This window comes from Choloepus didactylus, chromosome 1 (assembly GCF_015220235.1).
Source record: "Choloepus didactylus isolate mChoDid1 chromosome 1, mChoDid1.pri, whole genome shotgun sequence".
Taxonomy (NCBI): domain Eukaryota; kingdom Metazoa; phylum Chordata; class Mammalia; order Pilosa; family Megalonychidae; genus Choloepus; species Choloepus didactylus.
In genome coordinates this window covers 218,291,952-218,314,668 of record NC_051307.1, presented here as the reverse complement: position 1 = coordinate 218,314,668, position 22,717 = coordinate 218,291,952, and the positions used below count along the sequence as shown (strand labels likewise).

Here is a 22,717-nt window from a genome sequence, read left to right as displayed (position 1 = left end):
TGTCAGGCATTAGTTGTAGAATGGTTTTCGAGCAAGTGGCTATTGCTCTGAGGTCCCATTCCCGAGCTGCTCTTCATTGTCATTTCTCATCTCCCTTTCAGATATTCTGTGCAGGGATGCAGTCTGACCGCCCCAAAGAGTATGTGACGCTGGTTCATGGCGACTCGGAGAATTTCTCCGAGGTGTACGGGCACAGGTATGAGAGCCCAGCGGCGGGAGAGTGCAGACGCCTGGAGATCCCCAGGAATGCCTTCCCCTTCTTACCAGAACATTCTCTCTGTATTAGATTGCACAACCCGACAGAATGTCCCTATAACGGGAGTCGACGAGATGATTGCCCGTGTCGGAAGGATTACACGGCAGCTGGGTTTTCCACCTTCCAGAAAATCAGAATAGACCTGACCACCATGCAGATCATAAGTAAGTTAGGTGGGGTATCATATGGGAGCACGCTCTTTCTTCTCTCCCTTCAGTCAGCACACGTGCGCTGCACGCCAGCCAGGGGTGAAGTGCTGAGGATATGGAGATGAACAAGAGGGTCCCGGTGTAGGCTCCCAAGAGGGCAGGGTGGCTGTGCCTAGCACTGGGGAGGCCCTCCCTCACTTCTGTGGATGAAAGAATGGAGGGAATGGAAGCACGTTAAAGGGGTACCACTGCACTGGGGGGTCAGGGCAGCATCCCAGAAAATAGGACACCTAAATTTAGACCTTGCAGTCAAGTCAGAATTAGCCAGGCACGGGGTATCAGTGTGGGGAAAGAAACGGTGGTTGCAGGAATTTTTTGGGTAGAGAAAACAGCAGATACAAAACCCCAAGAGATTTTTGGGTAGAAAAAACAGCAGATACAATACCCCAAGGCTAAGAGATTGATTTGGCAACATCTACCCCCAACTCGACTCTCACCAGCGCAGCATACATACAGACACATGCATAAACCTAATTTTATCCAATTGTTGATTTACAGAAGAAAAATGAAGCACAGAATTACCTTTCCAAGCCAGCCTTTGCATAGGATGATTTTGTACTCTGGCCAACACTGCATTTTTCTTAGGGACATTAATCATACGAGTGGTTAAAGTCAGCTGAAATATCTAAACATGTTCTCTGGAACAGAGGAAAAACAGAATAATGAATAATTTTTCCTCATTAACATTACACCCATAAAATTGCATTCCTTTCCTCTCGAGGTAGATTAAAGTTGATTTGTACAGAGGTATTTTTAATTGCCTTCAGCTAGACTGATGAGGTCCGAAGGAAGAGGGTCTGCCATTTCTCCACTTGCAGAATCACCCCAGCTAAGACTCAGGGGTTCTGGGTGCTGAGGTGGCCAAGGGCCGCTTTCCTTGCAGAACGAGGGAATCAGATTTCCCTCCCACTAGGACATGGCTTCCTACAGAAGATGAAGGCCTTCTGCTGCCGCTCCCGAAAGACAGGGCACAAAGGCAAAAGTCAAACTCCAGGCTCCAGTGCTACTAGCAGTCCCCTTTTGCAGGATTCTCAGTTTGACTCGTCCTGATCCATTTGCAGAGCTGGACTTGGATGCTACCACAGGGTTAAAAACACAATTTCAGGGCTGGCATGTTTATTCAAATTTTTTTTTTTTTTTTTTTTTTTTTAATACTACAAGCCTGTCCCAAATTTGAGAAACTACTGTTAGCTCTTTCCGTGCCTAGCGCAACCATGGCTTGTGGTCCAAAGAAGCATTTGAAGCGTGTAGCAGCTCCAAAGCATAGGATGCTGGACAAACTGACTGGTGTGTTTGCTCCTCGTCCATCCACTGGTCCCCATAAGCTGAGAGAATGTCTCCCTCTCATCATCTTCTTAAGTAACAGACTTAAGTATGCCCTGACAGGAGATGAAGTAAAGAAAATCTGTATGCAGCGGTTCATAAAGATTGATGGCAAGGTCCGAACTGATATAACTTATCTTGCTGGTTTTATGGATGTCATCAGCATTGACAAGACTGGAGAGAAACTACTGTTAATAATTTCAAGACGGGGGCTCTAATTGCTCCACATTTTTGGCAGTAATAGTGCCTAGGCCATGGGAGGACAGATGAAACCCCAGGGAATAACCCCTAAGTAGCTGGAAATGCTCTTCTGGTTTCTTTCTCCTGTCCTCCAGACTCTGCTGCAGACTAACAGGAGGTTCACAATCCATTCAATTATACTACATTTAAGGGAGACGAATCACAGATTGATTTATGTAGTCATCGATTCCAAAGTCATTGTAAACCCCTTTTTTAGCTTCCATTCTGTGAGGAGGCAATCAGTGCTGATAAAATCTGGGGCACGAAGCTCTCGGAACCACAAATATAATGAGAAAAAGGCAAGTAAGGGCACATCTGGATCCAATTGTTCACTAATCATACTTTGGATTGTTTCTTTCTGTCCCTTTTCCTCTTGTTATTTCTCTTCTTCTTTCCCCTCTCTCTTTGTTAATTTCCTTCTGTCTCTCCTCCACCTCTTTCTCCCACCCTTACCTTTACTCTTTCTTTCCCCTTTCTCCACCCCACAGCCACTGACTTACAGTTTGCAAGGACAAGTGAAGGGCATCCTGTCCCTTTTGCCACAGCTGGGGACTGCTACAGCGCCGTCAGGTGCCCACAGGTATGTGCTCTCAGGTGCCCACAGGTGTGTCCTGGAGCCTCCCCCACTCCTCTTTCCAAGCATCCCCTCCATCCTCACCCCCAGCGGCTCCTTAACTGCAGCTGTTCCTCAGAGTGCGAATAGAACAGCTGCTCCGGAGGGCAATCTGGCCGATGCAGAAAGACCCTTACAAGTGCTCACAACTTCTAATCCAGTAATTTCACGCCTAAGAGTGTTTCCTAAGGAAGTGATCATAGCTACATGCAAAACATATGCATTCAGTAAAACACATCTATTATAATGGTTAAAATTCAGAAACAACTTAGATGTCTGATGGCAAGGGCTCAGTTAAACAAATTATGGTGGTTAATAAAATAAATATCATGTTGTCAGTGAAGTGCTAGTAGACGTTTAACGACTGCCTCGTAGAGACCAAAAAAGCTCCCTGCTTTGTGGCATTTGCCAATTATCGCGGTGTAAATACTCTTCCTATGACTGATTGCAAGCTGTCAACATGATGTTACTAAACAGAGAGTTGGAAAGAGATACTTACAGTTGGCTCTTGATAGCCAGAACAAGCCAGCCCCAACTCACCATTGCCAGCCGTTACAAATTCTGACTATTGCCTGATATAGAAAAATGCTCACGGGATTAAGTAGAAAAAAGAAAATGCAAAACAGTACATGCATCATGATCCTATCCATGTTTTTTGTTTGTTTGTTTGTTTGTTTAATTGTATAAATAGAGACAAAGTCTGGAAAGAAAAACCAAAATATCAGTGGGACGTAATGATAAGTTTTATTTGTATTTATTTATTATTTTTAACTTTCCTAGGTTTTCTAAATTTTTCCAAATAAACATGAAACAGATTTTTTTTTTTATTTTAAAGAAATTAACATCAGACTTTGAGATCCCAAAATATGCAAGACTCCTTAATTGTAGGCAGAAATGCCTCCTAGAATAGTTTTAACAACAAATCAGCCGACGTTTCTTGAGTGCTCACTTGGTGCCAAGCACCATCCTCATTACTGGAGACTCACAAACGTCTGTCCTTTGAGGAATTTATAGCCTACTGGGGAGACAGATGAACAAATAACCATGGTATGACATATTCTGGAAATCCTGCAGGACCAAGGAGTGCATAGATTTGGGAGAGGACCGGGGCATTGCAGAGGTGATTGACTCAATCTATTACCCCTACTCCATAACTATTTAAAAAAGAAAAAAATTGCCCAGTGCTCAGACCAAGAAGTGAAATGTGTCATCTTCTATTGGATCTCTCTTCACTGCAGAGCACTGGATGGCGATCTTCTGCCTGTAGCCATAGCTTCAGAGGTGTGGCACGTTTTGACTCACTTTTAGAAACACACTGTAACGATAATCAGCCCGGGCTAATTTTGCAAAGCAAAACCGGACTTTGCAAGAGGTTTCTGCAGTTAGAAGGCAGGACCAACATGAGTTAAGTGAATCTGAACACCAGAACTTGGCCCCAGTTTTTTTTTCTTTGGTTTGCACAAGGTCTCCCCAAGGCTGTTGCTCAAGTCTGCGTCCATGAAGTTTCCTTCTCTGCCCGTGTGCCTTCAAAGTCCTGGGAATCCAGACCGGGTGAGGCATCCGGAATTCCAGGCACCGTCCCCCCAGGATGGATTTACTCCCAAACACAGAGACCATCCAAAGACAAACACATCTGAGTTTTCTTTTAACAGTGTTTTCTCAGCCCCAAGCTTTAGAAGGGCATTGCTAAACATTTTAGAGAACTGAAAAGGAAGCTCTCAGGGGAGAAAGAAAATAAACAAAGGACATAATGGTAAAAGGGGCCTTTCCTCCATTACCCAGGAACCGAAAACTTTTGAAGTGCAGTTTCTTTAGAGCAGTTGATGACTTCAGACACCCCACTGGTATTGGTTGCATTTTAACTGCTAATGGATTAGCCGTCTCCCGCCTTTTTCAAATGTCTCAGGATTTTCTTATTTCTTTATGTGCTTCCTCAGGGAAGCTTAAGTAAATAAAAGGTAATTTGCATTCATTTATTTTAATAATTCAGAGGCAAATGAATTGATTGGTTTGCTACATCCTGACACCAAAGCAACTGATAAATGAGAAAACCCAAAACCAGAGAGAGGTTAATTTGTAATTTTTCCCAGTCCATTCTTCAAACTATATCAGGAACTTTTGGAATTCAATTCCTTAGACATTTTATTGAGCACAACTACATTGACGGAAGACGTGAGTTTTTCAAATCAGCTTTCCAGGAAAAGGTTGGTAGCAAGCACGGTTGTGCAGACGCTTTGGAGGCAATGGCGTGCCTTTTGACCTAATGATGACACCGAAATCTAAGCAGGAGGCTCCTGCGTTTGAGAATCTGCTTCTTCCTCTTCATCTATTACCATTGCTTTGGGGATTTATTTATCCATAAAGATGGGCTTCCCAAGAGCCCTCACCTCAAGATAGGGCCGGAAGGTTGTTTTTTTTTTTTAATCTTGATTACAGGAGACACAGTGTTATTTTTACTGATACTGTTACTGATGGCTGGCGTTTACTGAGCATTGACTATGCCTTAGGCACGGAGCTCAGAACTTCTAAGTCAGAGCAGCATTTAATCTCCCCAGCCTCCCATGAGGGAGCGTGCCCCACTTTACAAATGAGAAACCGAAGTATAGGGACAGTAGGTTCCTTGCCCAAACCCACACAGCTGGTGCTCAGTAGAGGATGGATTCAATACCAGTGTGTCTGTATCGAAATCCATGATGGTAGAGGTATCGATCTGATCCTGTTTCCAGGCAAGACTTCCGAAGCATTTCCACTGTTAAACAGAGAACAAGATCCCTCTTTGAACTGAGGCACATCTTTTGCAAACCATTATAGAGTACCTACTGCATGCATAGCTTTTAATTACCTTTACTGTCTTGATTTAGCAACAGGAGATAGTGACTCCTCATGAAAATAAAAGTCTGTGCCTTTTAGACTCTGAAGATGAGGACTTTAGGAGCAAAGATGTCCCAGACTAGAGTTGGAAAGGATCTGGCAGTCAACTTTTAGAGTAGAAACAACCAGCTGGGCTGCTGGCTGCAAGTGCAGGCTCCTGAGCTGGAAAAGACAAAAAGAGGCAGAGGAGGAAGAGCTCCTGCTCCACAGGTTTTCACCTCCTGAGAAGGCAGACCTACCCGAGCACACAGGGCACCTGGCCCAGCTGGAGGATCTCTCGGGCTTGGAGCCAGGTGGGCTTCTGGGCCTGCCAGGAAGCCAAAGCAGATCAAGGCCACCTTCTCCTGGAATGGAGGCAGGAGGGCAGAGTGAGCTGGGAGCAGGATGGAGAGGAAGAAGAGAGAGGTGCTTGGCAGCAGTGATGGGAGACGTGGCATCGTGAATGGGGTGTCACAAGGATGACAGTAACATTAGAAAAAGTCCAGGTGGGATCATGCAGCACCCAGAATCCAGCCTCTGGAGACCTGGGCTGGGAGAACTTGGGGCCTCAGCGCAGCCACAGTCACAAACACCTGGGTGTTCAGGCCACTAAGCATAGCAGCCACTAGCATCTGGGTAGTGCTCTCAGAAAAATAATTTCCTAAATAAATCCTACTCTCTTCCAGGTAATGCGTGAGACGCATTACGCCTTCCACCTAACCCCCTTCTATGCGCAGGTTGGGTGTCGCTACCTCATTTTACAAATGGGCTCACAAAGGTCAAGCCCCTTGCCCAAGGTCACCCTGGAAGTAGGGGAGTCAGGATTCTAGCATAAATCCATCCTCTATACCAGGGTTTCTCAACCTTGGCACTCTTGTCCTTTGTTAAAAATTATTTTTATTCTGCCAGGCCTGGGGTGGGGTAGCCTCAGATGGACACGGGTGCCCAGAAGAGGAACCCTAGGGAGTGTGTAGAGGTCCTTCTGGAGGCCGGGTGCCCTGTGCCGTCCAGCGTCCTGGGGGAAGTGGGCACCAGGAGGAAGGTCTGTGAAGGCCTGTGGATGGTGGCTGTGGGGTGCAGGTATTCAGAAGCGTCGGGCTGCCCTGGGGAGGAGGAACCAGAGCAGGGTTGGGGCAGGCGAGCCATCCTGGAGCTCGTGGATCCAGGTGGAGAAGTACGTAACCCTGGTGAAGACTCTGGGGGCTCCCAGGCACTTGGCTAAGTCCAAGCTCCAGCTGGCCAGTCCCACCAGCAACCAGTATTTTCCAGCTGGCAGATGAGGGAACCCCCAGAAACTCCTCGGCAGGGAGACATTCCTGATGGGAGGTGCCCAGCTCACAGCATATCATCCTGTGCATCGTCCTCATGGCTGCTGGGGTTGGCAGCTGGAAATAGTTTTTATAGAACGAGCTAAGATGCCAGCCTCTCCCTCCTGAAGATGGAATGGTGAGGGCAGGAACTTGTCCTCACTGCACATCCCCAGCCAGTTTCCCAGCAGGACCCACGAGTGGGCAGCTGCTGGCTGAGAGGCAGGTGGGGATGACTTGGGAAGAAAAGTTCACAGGCAGGTGCAGCTGCAGCATGATGATGTCGCTCCCCATGGGTAGAGCTTTTGGAAGTGTGGGGTGGACAGTGATCCGATTCACGCTCGTCTGGCAGCTGTGACTCTGTGGGCCAGTGTAACTGGCTGTACCCCAAGAGGACCCAGAAGTCCCCTGGCTCATGGGACTTTTGGAAGCAGTGGGTCACTGAGGTGACCCCAAAGCATTTGATGACAGCTGTGCAGATGTGCTGGCTGAGGTAGAGCGGGCCAGCCTGTCGCGGGCACCAGCCAGCCTCCAGCTGCTGGCTACCAGAGATCTTCCCGGCCACAGTAGGCGCCCCACACACAGGGTGGATGCCCTGTTTGCAGCTGTTAGTGCCACGGAGGGGCTGCAGGACACGTGGGGCACCTCAGGGCCACACAGCCACCTCCTCAGTCAAGGGCGGCCGCAGCAGTGTGGCAGGCAGCCCAAGGCCCTTGGGTGACCCCGGCAGATGAACTCAGCCCTGGCAGCACTGCAGACCTTCTGAGCTGGATAATTCTCTGTTGTTGGGGAGTGTCCTGCGCAACGTAGGATATTTGGCTGCATCCCTGACCTCTCCCCACGTGAGGCCAGCTGTGACAACTGAAAACATCTCCAGACATTACTAAATGTCCTCTGAGGGTCACAGTCATCCCCTGTTGAGAACAACTAACTTACACCAGACCAGATCCTCCTGTCACCTCTAGAAGTAGGAATCCTACTGGTCTCCATTTTACAGATGTGGACTCTAAGGCTCCAAAAGGGTTTATAAACTGTTAGTAAAAGTTTATGGAGAGGAAACCCCCAGATTACACCTACTCAGGGAAGTCTTAATAGTAAAGGGCTAGGATATAATATTTATTAAGAATTTACCAAGTGCCTATCATATGTTATAAACTGTAACTGATATAAGAAAACAAAGCAAGGCTGAGTCCCTGCCCTCAATAAGCTTACTGTTATATTGGAGATATAAAACTGACATTTACAGAACAATGAGAAAACACGGGACAGTTACAAAATTTTTGAGTATCCACTAAGTTGCAGCCATAATCGACGTGGTTAATGTCATTTATTCAGAACTACAGTACTCTGAGGGAGGTACTTTAATTAGCTCCCATTTTACAGATGGGCAAACTGAAGTTCTGAGAGGCTAAAAAGAAATCTGTTCCAGGATCTAAGCACATGTGACAGCCGAATTCACACCTGTTCTGACTGGCCAGTCTCCTCACTGCTCTCCCCCTTGCTTTAGGAAACTGTTTTGACAAAGTTCCGGATTCTAAGTTTCTCAGAGGAAGCATTCCCAAGGGCTTGTGCGTGCAGAACCTTTTAAACCCTGAAACTTGTTGTGAAGTAGTTAGGACACTGAGGCGGTGGTGGTGCCTTACCCTACAAACGGGATGTGGGCTGGAAAGCCTCAAGGAGAAACTATTTCAGATGCCTTTACAGAGTCATTTTTGAAAGAGAGACTGAGAGAGATGGGGAGTAAAAGCAAGAGAGGATCGCTCTGCTACACCCTCTCCTTAGAAATAAGTGTTGAAGCACCCAGAGCCTCGTTTTTGAAAGGAAAACGAGCCGTTTGGGAGGTGTGTTTTCATTTGGTAGAAGCAGCAGTCCCCCCCCACAGTCCCAGGTGGTCTTGAGCAGGCCAAGCCTGCCCTCTGCTGGCCGTTCCAGAGAAGGCGCCTCTTTGAAGTCCCACCCTGCTGTGCTTAGTACACCAGTGCTAATCGCTGCCGGGAGTTGGGAGCCAGGAAGCTTTGGCAGCAAGATCTTGTTAGAAAAAATTACGCTGTTCCTGAATAACTGTGAGAAACACTAGGATGACTGTGTTCGGAGGCAAAAGAGTTGCAGGTGAAAGCAAGGACTTTGAAGTCAGGTACATGTGAGATGGACTCTTATTGTATCCCTAGAGAAGTTAATCCCTGGGTCGGGCCTCAGTTTCCCCACTGTTAAAGAATACCCCTTCATAGAGCTTTTGCGAAGATGAGTGCGATGATGCTTGTAAAGTGCCTGGCCCGGGGCCACAAGAACCTCAGTTATTAGTAGCTGCCAATGTAATGAATATCCTTTCCCAGGTATCTTTCGTTGTGTCACCTTTGTATTTGCTTGGAACATCATTTGAAGAAAGAATCTTTTTCATTTGCCTTTTATTCCAGGGTCGTTTCAGCATCAACCTTTACGGAACTGGCCTGTCTTTAACGGAATCTGCCAGATGGATATCACAAGGGAATTACGCCGTCTCGGATATTAAGAAGTCACCGGTAAGTTACAGTCTGGTTGGAGGTTGTTGTTGTTTTGTTTTTAATAACCATAGCGGTGCAAAAGGAACACGTGTACTTCCTGACCACCTCAAACCATTTTGTGTTAGGAGGAAAATTTAGGAAATAAATCGATGCTGAATGGTGTTACGTATAAGCAGAATAGGGAGAGCAAGTCCATGAAGCCCTGAATTCTTCCTCAAGAGGTGAAGCTGTGAGCCATCAAGTAATTAGAAGAACTGCTTAAGTGGGAAGCAAAAAGCAGTGAGAGGCAACTGGCCAGTGTGTGGCTCAGACACCTGGCAGCCAGCCCACCTGTGATCGCTTTTGTGAATTTAGGGAAAGGGATCTTTTCCTTTCTTTCTTTCTTCTTTTGTTTTATTTTTAAAGAAAATTTAAAATACCAAAGTGTCTGGAAGACAGGGAAAGTTAGGAGGTAAGGTTTCCAGTGAGTTCAGAAAACATTCACAGTCCCTACAGTAATCCGTTTTTATGCTCCAAACTTGCTACTCAAAGTGAGTGCACACAGAATACGAGCTTCACCTGGGAAAGGCAGGCGCTGGGGCCCCAGCCCTGCTGAGTCAGGCTCTGAAGTTCACAAGGGCCCAGGTGACTCACGCACAGGACAGCTTGAGAGGCACCGGTCTATAGACTGTTTCTCAGCGTGGCTGTACATTTGAATCACCTGGGAAACTTTAACATGCATTTGCTCAGCCCCACCCAGGTCAGTGAATTGGCATCTCTAAGGGGTGGGGCCCTGACAGGGTGGAATATAAAACTCCGCAGGTGATTCTAATACACAGCCAAGGCAGAAAACGCCTCTTACAGTCTTTGCTCAGCTATGAGAAAGTGGGAACAGGACGTGACTTGTGGACTAATAGGAAACTTACTGGAATATGGTTTATTTCCCCAGCCCACCTCAGCCCTGACCCCTACCTCTGGTTCTCCTCAGAAATGGGAGTTGGGGGAGGGAGAAGTATAAGAGAATTGGGAAAGTGGGGTATTATTTCAAAGAACGGTTGCCAGAAAAAATACGGGACACCTAGCTAAATTTGAATTTCAAATAAGCAAGGAATATTTTTTAGTGTAAGTAGGTCTCAAACATTGCTTGGGATATACTTATACTAAAAAAGTATTTGCTGTTTATCTGACATTCAAATTTAACTGGGCATCATGTATTTTTATTTGCTAAATCTGGCAACTCCATCAAAAATGTTTCCACTTAAGCAAAATTAGACTATAAAGGACAAGGTCAATCCTACTTCCCCCCAGGAAAGGAGAGAACATCCAATTATGACTTCCCAAAAATATTCCAGTGTTTCCTGATCCCTTTTTTCTGGCTGCCAGGGTTACACAGCATCTAGAAAATACTACAACACTTCTATTTTTCTCCATCTCAGCCAACCAGCTATCTCAAATCTGATTAACTAAATGGTTAAATTGATTGCTTGTAATTTAATCATTATTTTCCTTTTATGGAAGAAATAAAAGTAGTTGAAAAGGAGCAAGCTTTACAATATGTGCTTTAGAATGCCTCAAATTATGTTCTTCCTCCACCCCTGCCACCCAGCATCCACGTATCATGCCTCAGTGACTCAAAGGAGCAAAAAAAATTAACTGTCAAAAATATGGTCTTTCCTGCAGCATGATTATGTAGCTAACTCTTTATGTAAACAGTGCAACGTAAGTCACAGTTCTGTTTGTTCAGCCACAGTGTCAATATAGCCGGTTTCATCAAGAAACTAAAGATAATTAAAGCTGAGTGTGCCACCTTATGGAGAGAATTATCACTACCCCGCCAGGACTGGCGGCTGTTTTGTAAAAACACAGTCTGTCTGGGGAGGGACCTGGTAATTAACATTTCTAACAGTTTGCCAGGCGATGCTGGTACCCCTGGTTGGGATTACATTTTGAGAACCACTGACCTAAATTAAACCAACCACAGAACCTACTTTTTAAAGTTATACCTTTTAATTTTCCTGCATAGCCAGTGTTTCAGAGAAGATGCTTTGGAAAATTGTGCAATATCCTGCTCCCACTCATTACCTGCCATCATCCTGTCCTTGAGGGACAGGGGCCCATTCTCCTGTGAGACCCTCACACTCCCTCAGTTATAATCCAGACAGCCAGGCTTTGATTCAGGCCTCAAAGAATCACTCATTTTCTTTTGCTTTTCTGCTGGGAGCTACAGGGGGGAAAATATCATGAAAACCTCAATTTTCCAAACCAACTTGACAATAAAATGTTTTCCCCAAGCACAACTAAAGGAAAACTGCAGTCATTTAGGGTGAAATGGGATCTCCAGAACCACTTTGAGGACAGGACACTCTCTCAGTACCAGGGGCAAAGCTGGTAAAAGCAGGTCTCAATGTCAAGTTCACTGTTGGGTCCCTTGTGTGTACTAGAAAGAAATCTGCTCTTATTTTTAACAATAATTTAAAAATAAATTTATAAATAAAACAGCTACTATTTTTTTGCATTAAATTCTTGCATTCTACCTACCTCCCCTATTACCAGGGAATTTGGGCAGTAAAGTAAGAATAGGATAAAAATCTCAGGAGGTTAAGTTGAGACTGGGGATAGATGATGAGTGTGCAAGGTTGCTTTGATTCAATCAGTCTTACCAACCAGCAGCAGACTGCACCCTGGGTGCCCTAGTGAAAGCCTGCAGTGGCTGCAGAGGACAGCGGGGTCCAAGTCAGATGGCCTGAGTTGGGCAAGTTTTTGAACTCAGGGGCCTTGGTCTCCTCATCCATAAAATGGGTAGCTCATGGTAGTCCTTATGGCATTGGGCTCTTGTGAAGCATAAATGAAATAATGGTGTAAAGCTGTTCAAATGCATGTCATTTAGCAAGTAGCAGTAGCGTAATAAGTATTAGTTCTTAGTGTTCTAACCTCTTAGCTCTGAGGCTTGCCATAAGATTTCATAAGTTGGCCAAGGTGATGAAGGAGGCAAGCTTGCTTGAGATGGTCTGAGTCGAGGCTGAGCCTGAGCCTGCTCAGCACCGTGGGGCCACATGGGACCCCACCCCCACCCCACCCTGGGAGAGAGTCATATGGGAGATGCTTCAGTCCAGAGATGGACTACGAGGCAAAGGCTTTGGCTGTACTTGCTCAGTTCAAATCTAATGAGTTTCTACTCTGCTCAGTTCCCTGTGTGAGAGGCAGACAGACAGAGGGACTGTGGTCCACCTGTGAGGTCAGAGAACAAATGTTGAGATTTGAGCTCTTCTGCCCGGGACGTGGGATATTCTGCGTACCCGCAACTCATGGATGTACTCGGGATCGGAAAGCACCCTTCGCCTCCAATCGGGATTCCACCCCGGCTCCACGCGCCCATCTGCCTCTTTGCAGGGAGGAGGTTCACTTCCGGGCTGGGGGATGAGAGGACCGCACAGGTCTTTTTGCCTTCCTGTGTGCCTGGGGGATGTGTGGGGTCAGGCTGGAACTAGGGGCCTGATTTCCTAAGGCCTGGCTTCCAGGCTCTAGGGCCTAATAGACATCCTTGTGCTGCGGAAACGGTTGTAAATCAAAGAATTGCTTTGGAATGAAAAATTAATGAATGTTGTATTGCCATCGAGGAGATAGACTTAGCTTCTGTCTCTCAAATAATTTACAATCCCATGGACTTAAGTAACCTGAGATACATATGCTCATGTATGTGTGTGAGTGTGTGTGTGCTAGTCAGCTCTCATTTATCTATCATGGATTGCCTCCTATCATGCAATTAACTTAAGAAAATTCAACTCTCTGCCTTGTATAATAATCGTACTACAGACTAGTATAGAAAATATTGGAAAATTACATTTTATGTATGTGTGCTTTATATTCTGTATATTCCTATAAAGATTAGACACATTTATATGTATGTTCATACATGTGTAACTGTCTAAAGTTGTGTTTAAAAACAAATATAAAGATTGTGTTTTATGGGCAGTTTCAGGAACATTCAAGGGTAAATTTCACCATACATGATTTTCATCCTGACATTTGATTTTAGGACCTAAAATCATTTCTCCATTCACTATCATCTTTATAGATTTTCTTAGCAAAATCCACATCCCCCTCCCTGCAAGCCACCTTCCTTCCACCACACTCCAACGAAATGTAAGTAATTGCAGTCAAAAGATGTGCTGGTCTTCCTAAATCATATGAGCTAACGGTGCCTAGTCATACTGTCTGAGAAGAAGAGCAGAATTAGTGAAAACTATGAAATATAAACTATTTTTAATGAAACAGAGATTTGTTCATTTTAATTAATAAGTAACAGCTCAAACAAGCTAACAAAATATTCATCGAAAAGAGATTCTTAGTGGGCCTGCTTTAATGAAGAAATAAAAATGATTTGCAATTAGTGTTTCATTATATGGGTGTAGGTGTTTCTAAAATGCTGAAAAACATACCTTTTCTCTGAAATAGATACTATTTCTGTGACAGTCATTTTTATGCTATTCATTTGCTAAGTGTAGCTTTTTTAAATTCTGTAGTAAAAATGTCAAGTTTTAGCTCAGCCTTTATCTAAGTTTCAAATGAACAGAGTCCCATTTAATGAGATAGCGTGGACATTGTAACACCAGTATCTGAGACTTTTTATCATTTCCTCATCTTGAGAACAGGCTATGTTGGAGAGCTATGTGGAAAAAATACCGTTATGATTATAATAGCTAATAATTACTGAGCACATACATTAGGCCAAGTACTATGCTAAGCACTTTACATGCATGCTTTCATGTATAGCAAATCTTTGAGTAGAGCCTTTTATTTCCCCAAATGAATGAGGGAACTGAGGCTTAAAGAGTTTATTTAAAGCTAAAATACAAGCCTCAGACAGTTTGCCTCAAAGTATCCCTTTTGCAGGGTCAGGAGAAAAATTGGGTGAAGCATAACCTTTGATGAGAAAGAAAACATTCCTAGTGCATTGACATCATTAAGGCCACCAGCTCTATACTTAAGCCTAGTGGGAAGGTTCGTGGCTAGACGACCAGGACACGGTGGCATGGACTCGCTCCAGAACTAATGTGGGCTCCTAAAACTAGGACCAAGTAGTGTGATAGAAATAACTCTCCCACTTCAACCTCACTTATAATCAAAGGCATACAAGATTTTAAAAGAAACTATTTTTTCTTATTTTTTAGATTGGCAACTTCCTTCCTTCCTTTCTTGTTTAAATGAGATATCTTGTGGCTTGCAAGAACCTTCTTTCTTTCCTTCTTTTCTTCCTTCCTTCCTTCCTTTTTTAAATGAGATGTCTTGTAGCTTGCGAGAAACTTTCAGGGTTTGGCCACAGGAACCAAATCTTCATGCCCTTTGACCCCATTCTGGGAATGTCGCCCAAATTTAGAAACCCAAAATGAAGGCATAAATATGTTCTTCACATTGGTATTCCCAATAGTGAAAAATATGAAACATCTCAAATACCGAATATTGGGAGAATGGTTATGTGACTTATGGTAAATCTGCCCAATGAGACGTTATGCCACCATTCAACAAGGGTTTTTCATAGCATGGTAAGGCATTAGGGGAACTAACTAGGAGAGCAGCCTGAATTGCAGTTCAGAAAGAAGAGTGGACATCGACTTGAGCCTTTATCATCCATTCATTTGTTCATTCCTTCAACAAATTTGTATCTAGTACCACTATATGAGCCAGACACTGTGCTAGGATTTGGGAACTCGTGAATCTTAACAAGAAATTGGCTCTACCATCACGGAGCACATTCTCTCAGGAAGACAGATATTAAAGAAATAGTTACTCAATTAGAGTGCTTTGTAGCAGGTAGCTGGGTCAGGAAGGTTTCTCAAAAGAAGTGGCCTTTGAACTGAGTTCTAGAGAATTTACTAGGCAAAAATTGGGATTCTGTGGTGCACATAGAGAAACAGGGGAAGAGTGCTCCAATTAGAAGGAATGGCCTGTGCAAAGGCCTCGTGTGGTAAGGAGCATGTCAGACAAGCAACCTCAACAAATACAGGCCTTGGAGGAGGGAGAGTGGCATGAGATGAATCTGGAAAGGCAAGCAGAGAAAGACCATGCCCAGCTTTAGATCCGGGGCTGGCAAACATTTTCTGTAAATGGCTAGTACAGGTCTACTAACAGGAAGAATGGAATATAAGAGGGAGGATAACCTTTTTCTTATTTAGTGTTCTCTAATATCAAAGTTGATTGCAAATGTTTATCTTTCAATGCTGATCTAAAATGAGATTTTATATATTTTATCTTTGAAAACATCTTTTTTCACGGATAGGTTTTGCCAAACACTGATATCTGTCCACAACCATATAAGTTTAATTGAACATATCCATTGTTCAGCTGGCATTTATAGAATTCTATGAGATTTTTCTCTTGATATTTGCCTTTTAGCATGCCATTACATTGCAGATTAATCCCTTCCAATGGAAGGTGAAATAGAAGCTCCTCAATTGCATGGTTAAGTGAATTTTGAAATATGGAAATCTCTTTTGCACTTACATCAAAGTCTGAAATCTGTTGCTAGAAATGTAGTTTAAGCTCAAAAAATATATTTGCTGTAAATGTGTGTGGAATGGAGATGTAGCTTCTTAACTTTTGACAAAACAAAAAGTGTATAAAGCAGCTTAACATTGCTTATGATTCATAAAATAGTCATTGAAATCACTATCACAAATTTTGCTGTGCTTTGCCATAAATTTTCATGTAAATACAGTTTGCCTAGTAATTTTAGGCTGCATTTATTAAGAAACATTATAGTCTATAGCAAAAGCTAATGTCCAAAGCCATTAAATGTTCAAGTATATTGCTCAAGAGCAGTTCTTTTTGTTCAGAAAAATTTCAAATTTTGGCCCAGAGCTAAAAAATTACAATAAAACTTTACCACTGTTAAGCCACTGACTTGTTGTGTAGGAGGACAAGTCAGGGTATGCTGCTTCTGTATCTGACCAAAAAAAAAAAAAATCTCAAGTCTGGTGATGGTTAAGTCTTTGATAGCAAATGACATTCATAACTGGCACAGGTAGTTCAGTAACACTGGATATGTTCAAATATTTTCCATATACCTGCTGATGAAAAATACAGTCAATAACCATAAGCTTTAAATATCTTACATTTTCACAAGTTTTGTAAATTTGTCCAATTAAGGTTTTTTATGCTCTGTACATATTATACTATCATAAGTTGTAACACATCTTAGCAGATTCCACTTCGGTTGTTGCAGTAGTTTTCTCAGCATCTTTGAATAGATCCCCACCTGTACTTGTTCCACACAGACTATTCAAAGAGGTTAACTCTTTAGTCACTTCAAACTTGGCATTGACTCCCTGAATAAACAACTAAGCAGTATCAATATCTGTTGACTCATAAAGAGCCAAAGAAAACCACTTGTAATCTTTGCCTTGTTTTTAAATTGACTGTTGATGTTGCTCTCAATATCATCAATTCTTTGCATAATTGTTCTTGCCAAACAGGTGATAGTCTTTAAAAAGTTTAACTTCTCTGGACACATTTTTTCAGTTGATGAAATTAAATGTGATTTAATTAACTCAAAAAGTTTTCATTGCTTGACTAACAAATGAGCCACTTGAAAACTTCATTGCAGCCTCTTTTTAATTTTTGTGAAGAAATTCTGCTTTGGTGATATATCCCTTTTAAATATTCTAAATTTCTCACCATCACTTTCCTGTGAGTTGGGAATGTCAGCGTTGAGTGCTTAGTTTGGTAATGTTGGTGTACATTCTTTTAGGACAGCTATAATGTCATTGCATAATAAACATAGTGCTTTGCTATCTAATTTGACAAAACAGTCCACATACTGTACCTAAAAAATGTGACATTTGAAATCCACTTTTCTCTTCTTGTTTTGACACAATGGATGCACATTGAATAAAAAAGTAAGTAAAATGTTATGGTACAACAACACACATGGCACTTAAAAACACAATCAGGTTGAAACTGTGTCACTGTGATTTATAGTGCACTGAATGGCAATGTGAAGTGAAGAGAACTGTTGCAGCTCAGCAGCTCTGCTGTTGTAGCATGAAAGCTGCCCTAGACATTAGGTAATTAAATGAGCATGACTATTCTCCAATAAAACTTTATTTATGGACATAGAAATTTGAATATCATGTAATTTTTCACTTGTCAAAAAATATTCTTCTTGTTTTGATTTTCTCAACCCTTTAAAAATGTAAAAACCATTCTTAGCCTTTGGGCCATACAAAAATAGGTGATGGGCTGGATTTTGCCCACAAGCCATAGTTTGCCAACCATGCTTAGACCATGGTGAGGAAGTTGGGCTCTGCTTCTGTTTTAGTTTCCTTGGTGCTAAAATAAATACCATACAGTGGGTTGGCATAAACAATGGGAATTTATTGGTTCACGGTTTTTGGGGCTATGAGAAGTCTAAAATAGAGACATCAGCAAGGGAGTGCTGTCTCCCCAAAGACTGGGTCATACTGGAGCTGGCTGCTGGCGATCCTTGGTCCTTTGTTTTTCTGTCACATGGCAATAAACATGGTGGCGTCTTCTTTCTCTTCCGGGTTCCATTGATTTCTGGTTGCTGACTGCTCTCTGTGGCTTCTACTTTTATGTTCCATTTCCTTTGCTGATAAGAACTTCTGCTATATTGGATTAAGGCCCACCCTCATTCAGTTTGGGCACCTTAATTAATAACATCTTCCGAGGTCCTATTTACAAATGGGTTCACACCCACAGGAACCAAGGATTGGGAACAGAGCATGCTTTTTGTGGGGGATATGGTTCAATCCCCAACAGCTTCTACTCAGCAGGCAAGAATGATTTCCCAAGAAGCCAGTTCAAGCACCTGGAAACATTAGCTAAGCAGACAGTCTAAAGTGATGCATCTCCTTGCAGGATGGCACCCGCGTCGTAGGGAAATGCGGTGGTTACTGTGGAAAGTGCACTCCGTCCTCTGGCACTGGCCTGGAGGTGCAAGTTTTATAGCTAAGGTAAGTCCTACAGGTCTCTCTGTCTCTCTCATATTCTTTCTGTTGTTTAATGATGAGGCAAACATGGTTGGACCAGTTTCCCCTAGACAGGGTGATTGTTAAGATCTTGAAGCTGACCCAGTACTTTTCTATCCTTCCTCTCCTGTTTATCTGTCCTCACACAACTGAAGCCATCATTCTCCACCCTTGGAGGTGAGATCCCTGGATCTCCTGCATCAGATTCCTCTGCAGAGCTTATTGAAAATGCTGGTTACTGGGCTCCATCTCCAAACATTCTTCTTCATTAGATCTTTACTGAATCCAGGGATCTATATTTTTCACAATCTCCCCAGGGAATTCTGATGCAGGTGACTCCCAGGTCATCTTTTGAGAAATACTGCCCAGCAGTATTATTATAATAGTATTGGCATTTATTGAGCCCTCACTGTGTGGCAGGCACCATGCTAAACACTTTGCAGGCATTATTTCATTTAGTCTTCATGACAAAACCACAAGTTGGGAGTGTTATTGTCCTCATTTTACAAATGAGGGCCAGAACAATTAATTGCTTGTTGGAAGTCACAGAACCCGGTAGTGACATTAGCCAGTACATTCCATTACTGCACTGGTCTCCATTCTTGCTAGTCACGGAGTAGTCCAAGGACCAGCATCATCAGCCTCACCTGGGACCTTGTTAGAAATGCAAACTCTGTCATCACCCTAGAATCAGAATCTGCATTTTAACAAAATCCCCAGGTGAACAATTAGAGTTTGACAATCCCTGGGACTTTATGCTAGCAAGTGCTGCTTCTGCTGGGCAAAAGTCTGAACTGATTGCTCTTTTCCTTGTCCCAGTACCTTCAGCTCAGCCAATTCAGATAACCTTTTTATAGCTTCCCTCAAGCTTCTGGCAGCCCCAGTTACCCTGTAAGGCTCTTCAAGATCCTGACACAGGATTACCTATTTGACATTTACATATCAATGTTTGAATGTTTAATTACATATCCATGTTCTAAATTATGGTCTTAAGTTTGGTTTATTTCCCTTGTAAGAGGCAATGGGGAAAAAAGGAGAGAATGTATTGTCTTAAACAACTGGGATGTGCAGGAGGTGGTCTAGCTTCAGGCATGACTGAGTCCAGAGGCTGAAAAAGAGTCATCAGGCCTCTTTTTTTCCCCATCCCTTGGAAAAGCTTCCCTCTTCAATGGCTTCATTCTCCAGCAGACCATCTCTTCCACTTCACGGTCCTGGTCCTTGGCAACTCTGGGCTTGCTTGCATCATTACATCAGCTAATGTTCTCACAGAAATGGTTCTTCATCCCCAGCATCCATTTTTGTCCCTAAAAACAAAACAAAACAAAACAAAAAAAACAACTCTGATTGGTCACGTGGCCACTTCTGAACCAATCAGTGTCCACGGGCCTGGGATCACGTGATCATGTGCCCACGTTGAGTCAGGTGATTGGTGACATCAGTTGGAAGAGGCAGGTTTCCAAAGGAGCAGAGGAGCTGTGTTATCAGAGAGGAGAGATGGGAAGGAAGCCGGCAAAATCAGCAGATAGCCACCGCAGACTCCAATTTTTGTATATATTTTTTATAAATTTTGTATATAGTAATAAATTTCACATGTACTTTACTTGTAGCAAAAAGCTTATATCCTTAAGTTTTATGTAGTAAAACTTATAGATATATTTACATATCTAAACATGCATGTGTAGACAAATATTAGAAGAAAATACACTAATATTTGATGAGCAGTTATCTTATATGGTGAGATTTCAGGCTAGTGGCTTTTTATTTAATTCTTTATACTTCACTGAAATGCCAATGTTCCATACAGCAAACAAGCATTGCTTTTATAATGTAGAGAAAATAATGTATTTTTAAGTTCTGTATGTGAAAATTTATGGTTTATCTGCTCTTGACTTAAGGCATTTGAGGTAGAAGATTTATATTTCATGTTTGTTTGTTTTTCTTTTCAGGTGCTCTGAAGAGAAAGCCATTATGGGATGGATGAAGGATAGTAATGCAATACCTCCACCTTAAATTTGGGTGCATGTGTGTGTGTGAAGATTTGTATGCTGGTGTGTGTGTATGTGTGTGTGTGTACATATGCATATATAGACATATATATACACACACATATATATATTCATATATGTGTGTGTATGTGAAATATCCTAATGATGTAAAGTTTAATATTTATGTTTGAAATTATTTATTGTGATGTAATATTTTTGTACGTAAAATGATTCTATTATGACTGCCTTTGCGTTATTTTGTCTGTTGCAGTCAGACCACTGCATTTTACGTACTCTACATTATATGTAGTACTATGACAAAAAGTGATCCCTCATTATCACGGTACACTATTGTTTACTTTCTATATGTAAATGTTTCATTGATACTTTTTTTTATATTGTCATTTGGTGTTTGAAAACAACCCAGCTGCCATCCAGGTGCTATGAGAGTCGTAGAAGGGTATTTTTGGCATTTCTAGAAAAGTACCATTAGCCAATAAGTAAGTTAGTGGTATCACAGATTGTACCAACTCTTACTTATATTAAGTATCTATTCAGTTTTATGTGATCTCTGGGAAAAATTTCTGCCTTGGTGCTAATATTGTATGTATTTAAGTGATCTTCAGACTTAGAAATGTAAACACATTTAATAACAGGGAAGAACGGAAAGACAATTTCCAATAGACAGCATCACTTGGATAAATTAGGACCAGCTGTTCACCCTTGTTTTTGGACATGCCTTTTCTGGAAGAGAGTTGGACCCTGTTCTTGTTATTGTGATTAATATGCTTTACTTCAGTCCATGGTGCCTTAGTTCCCTGTAGTTAAATGGAGACTCCCACAAGCAGCTTCATTACAGTGTGACACTGAGAACGTGATGTCCTTTCACCATTTTGCCAAGACCTTCTGAAATGGCATCCGAGTTTACCATTAGCAAGACAGGATGCACAGGATGGAGGTGGTCTTCAGCACACCCAGCACACCCGGAGAAGTTCAGAACCAGGTTCTAGGTCATCGGAATTGCCTTTTGCATGAAAACTTTGGCTGGTGACATGACTTCTCTTCAGGCCAGGAGCCTAAGACCCTGCCAGTTTTCATGATTGCTGTAGTAATTGACATTTGTGAGAAGAAATGAACCATGGAATACAAGATGCCTGAGTTTTTCTGATCTTCCACTGATCTACTCTTTGCTACTTCTTTCCAAAATGGAGGTGTTGAAGCCATGGTCTTTCTGCCCTTCCAGCCCGATTGAAGGGAAGTCATTCCCTGTGGCCCATGGAAGATGATTGGTGTGAGAAGCCCACCCACGTCCAGAAACCAAAGACAGTAGGAAAACCCTGGCAGTCTTCTCTAACCCGAGAACTCCAGAGTGCTCCAGGAATAGTTATACTCAGTTTATGAATAAGTGTTATTCTCCATTATTAATACATTGTGAAAATATATTATGAATAAATACCATGACCACATTCAAACATTTGTTTTTCACGTGATTTCTGGACTCTTGATTCAAGTTGGAATGAAAATGCTTCTAGTTTTTAAAATTGCCAGTTTGAGACAAAATAAGGGATGGGGACTATTCCCAAGCTCTTTTTCATCACCCAAATCAGTGGAAGTGATTCTTCTGGAAATCAGGGGCATAAACCCCTTGTTTGTGAGATAGGAAACAATTGAGCAAACAAAAGAGGAAATTTAATTAACTGGGGGTCTCTGGGCTTACTTGTTAATTTGATGTAGCAGTAGTTCGTACAATATGGACTGATTGTGTCCAGGGAAATGAGAGCTTTCCAAACAACTCTACTCAAGCTAACAGCAACTGGGCATCACCATGTGCCAGACCCTTTCCTACATTGTTTTTTTTTTTTTTTTAACTTTATTTATCAAAAAAATTTTAAAAAAAATTTTCAAACACATCAAAGGAATAAGAAAAACAAATAACCTAAAATAACTACATTAATTCCAACATGTTCCTACCATACCCAAGAAAATTAAGAAACCATAGTCATTCCTGAGCATTCCCATATCATTACAATTACCCTCAGTATCTTACCTGTTCTTATTAAATTATCGATCCCCCTTCACTAGTTGCTGTCTATCTCTAGGTTCCCTATATTCTACCATATAAGACACTTACTTTATATTTTTCACAGAGGTCACATTAGCAGTAACATACAATATCTCTCCCTTTGTGCCTGGCTTATTTCACTCAGCATTCTGTCTTCAGGGTTCATCCAATTTTGTCATATGTTTCACAACCTCATTCCTCCTTACTGCCACGTAGTATTCATCATGCGTATATACCACATTTTATTTATCCACTCATCTGTTGAAGGACATTTGGATTGTTTCCATCTCTTGGCAATTGTGAATAATGCTGCTATGAACATCAGTCTGTAAATATCTGTTCGTGTCACTGCTTTCAGATCTTTTGGGTATATACCACCTACATTGTTTTGTCTCATCCTCACAA

General features: G+C 42.5%; 2 protein-coding genes across 6 annotated transcripts in view; both read left to right on the top strand.

The window, feature by feature from the left end:
- ADAMTS9 (ADAM metallopeptidase with thrombospondin type 1 motif 9) overlaps nucleotides 1-21,722 on the top strand; it is a 158,972-nt gene extending 137,250 nt beyond the window's left edge. For 2 of the 5 annotated variants that reach the window (XM_037799815.1, XM_037799806.1), the window contains exons 35-40: nucleotides 102-196; nucleotides 287-420; nucleotides 2,517-2,608; nucleotides 9,213-9,317; nucleotides 18,156-18,250; nucleotides 20,212-21,722. In XM_037799815.1, the coding sequence (XP_037655743.1) occupies nucleotides 102-196; nucleotides 287-420; nucleotides 2,517-2,608; nucleotides 9,213-9,317; nucleotides 18,156-18,245 (516 nt within the window). In that variant the 3' untranslated portion in view covers nucleotides 18,246-18,250; nucleotides 20,212-21,722. Of the gene's footprint in view, nucleotides 1-101; nucleotides 197-286; nucleotides 421-2,123; nucleotides 2,236-2,516; nucleotides 2,609-4,105; nucleotides 4,543-9,212; nucleotides 9,318-18,155; nucleotides 18,251-20,211 lie in introns of those variants that run through there. The other 3 variants (XM_037799799.1, XM_037799787.1, XM_037799823.1) reach the window with 2 other exon arrangements.
- Nucleotides 1,641-2,095, top strand: LOC119506736 (40S ribosomal protein S4-like). The gene has a single exon (XM_037799849.1). The coding sequence runs from the start codon at nucleotides 1,680-1,682 to the stop codon at nucleotides 2,004-2,006; it is 327 nt and encodes a 108-aa protein (XP_037655777.1). The 5' UTR covers nucleotides 1,641-1,679; the 3' UTR covers nucleotides 2,007-2,095.
- Nucleotides 21,723-22,717: the final 995 nt, after the last annotated feature.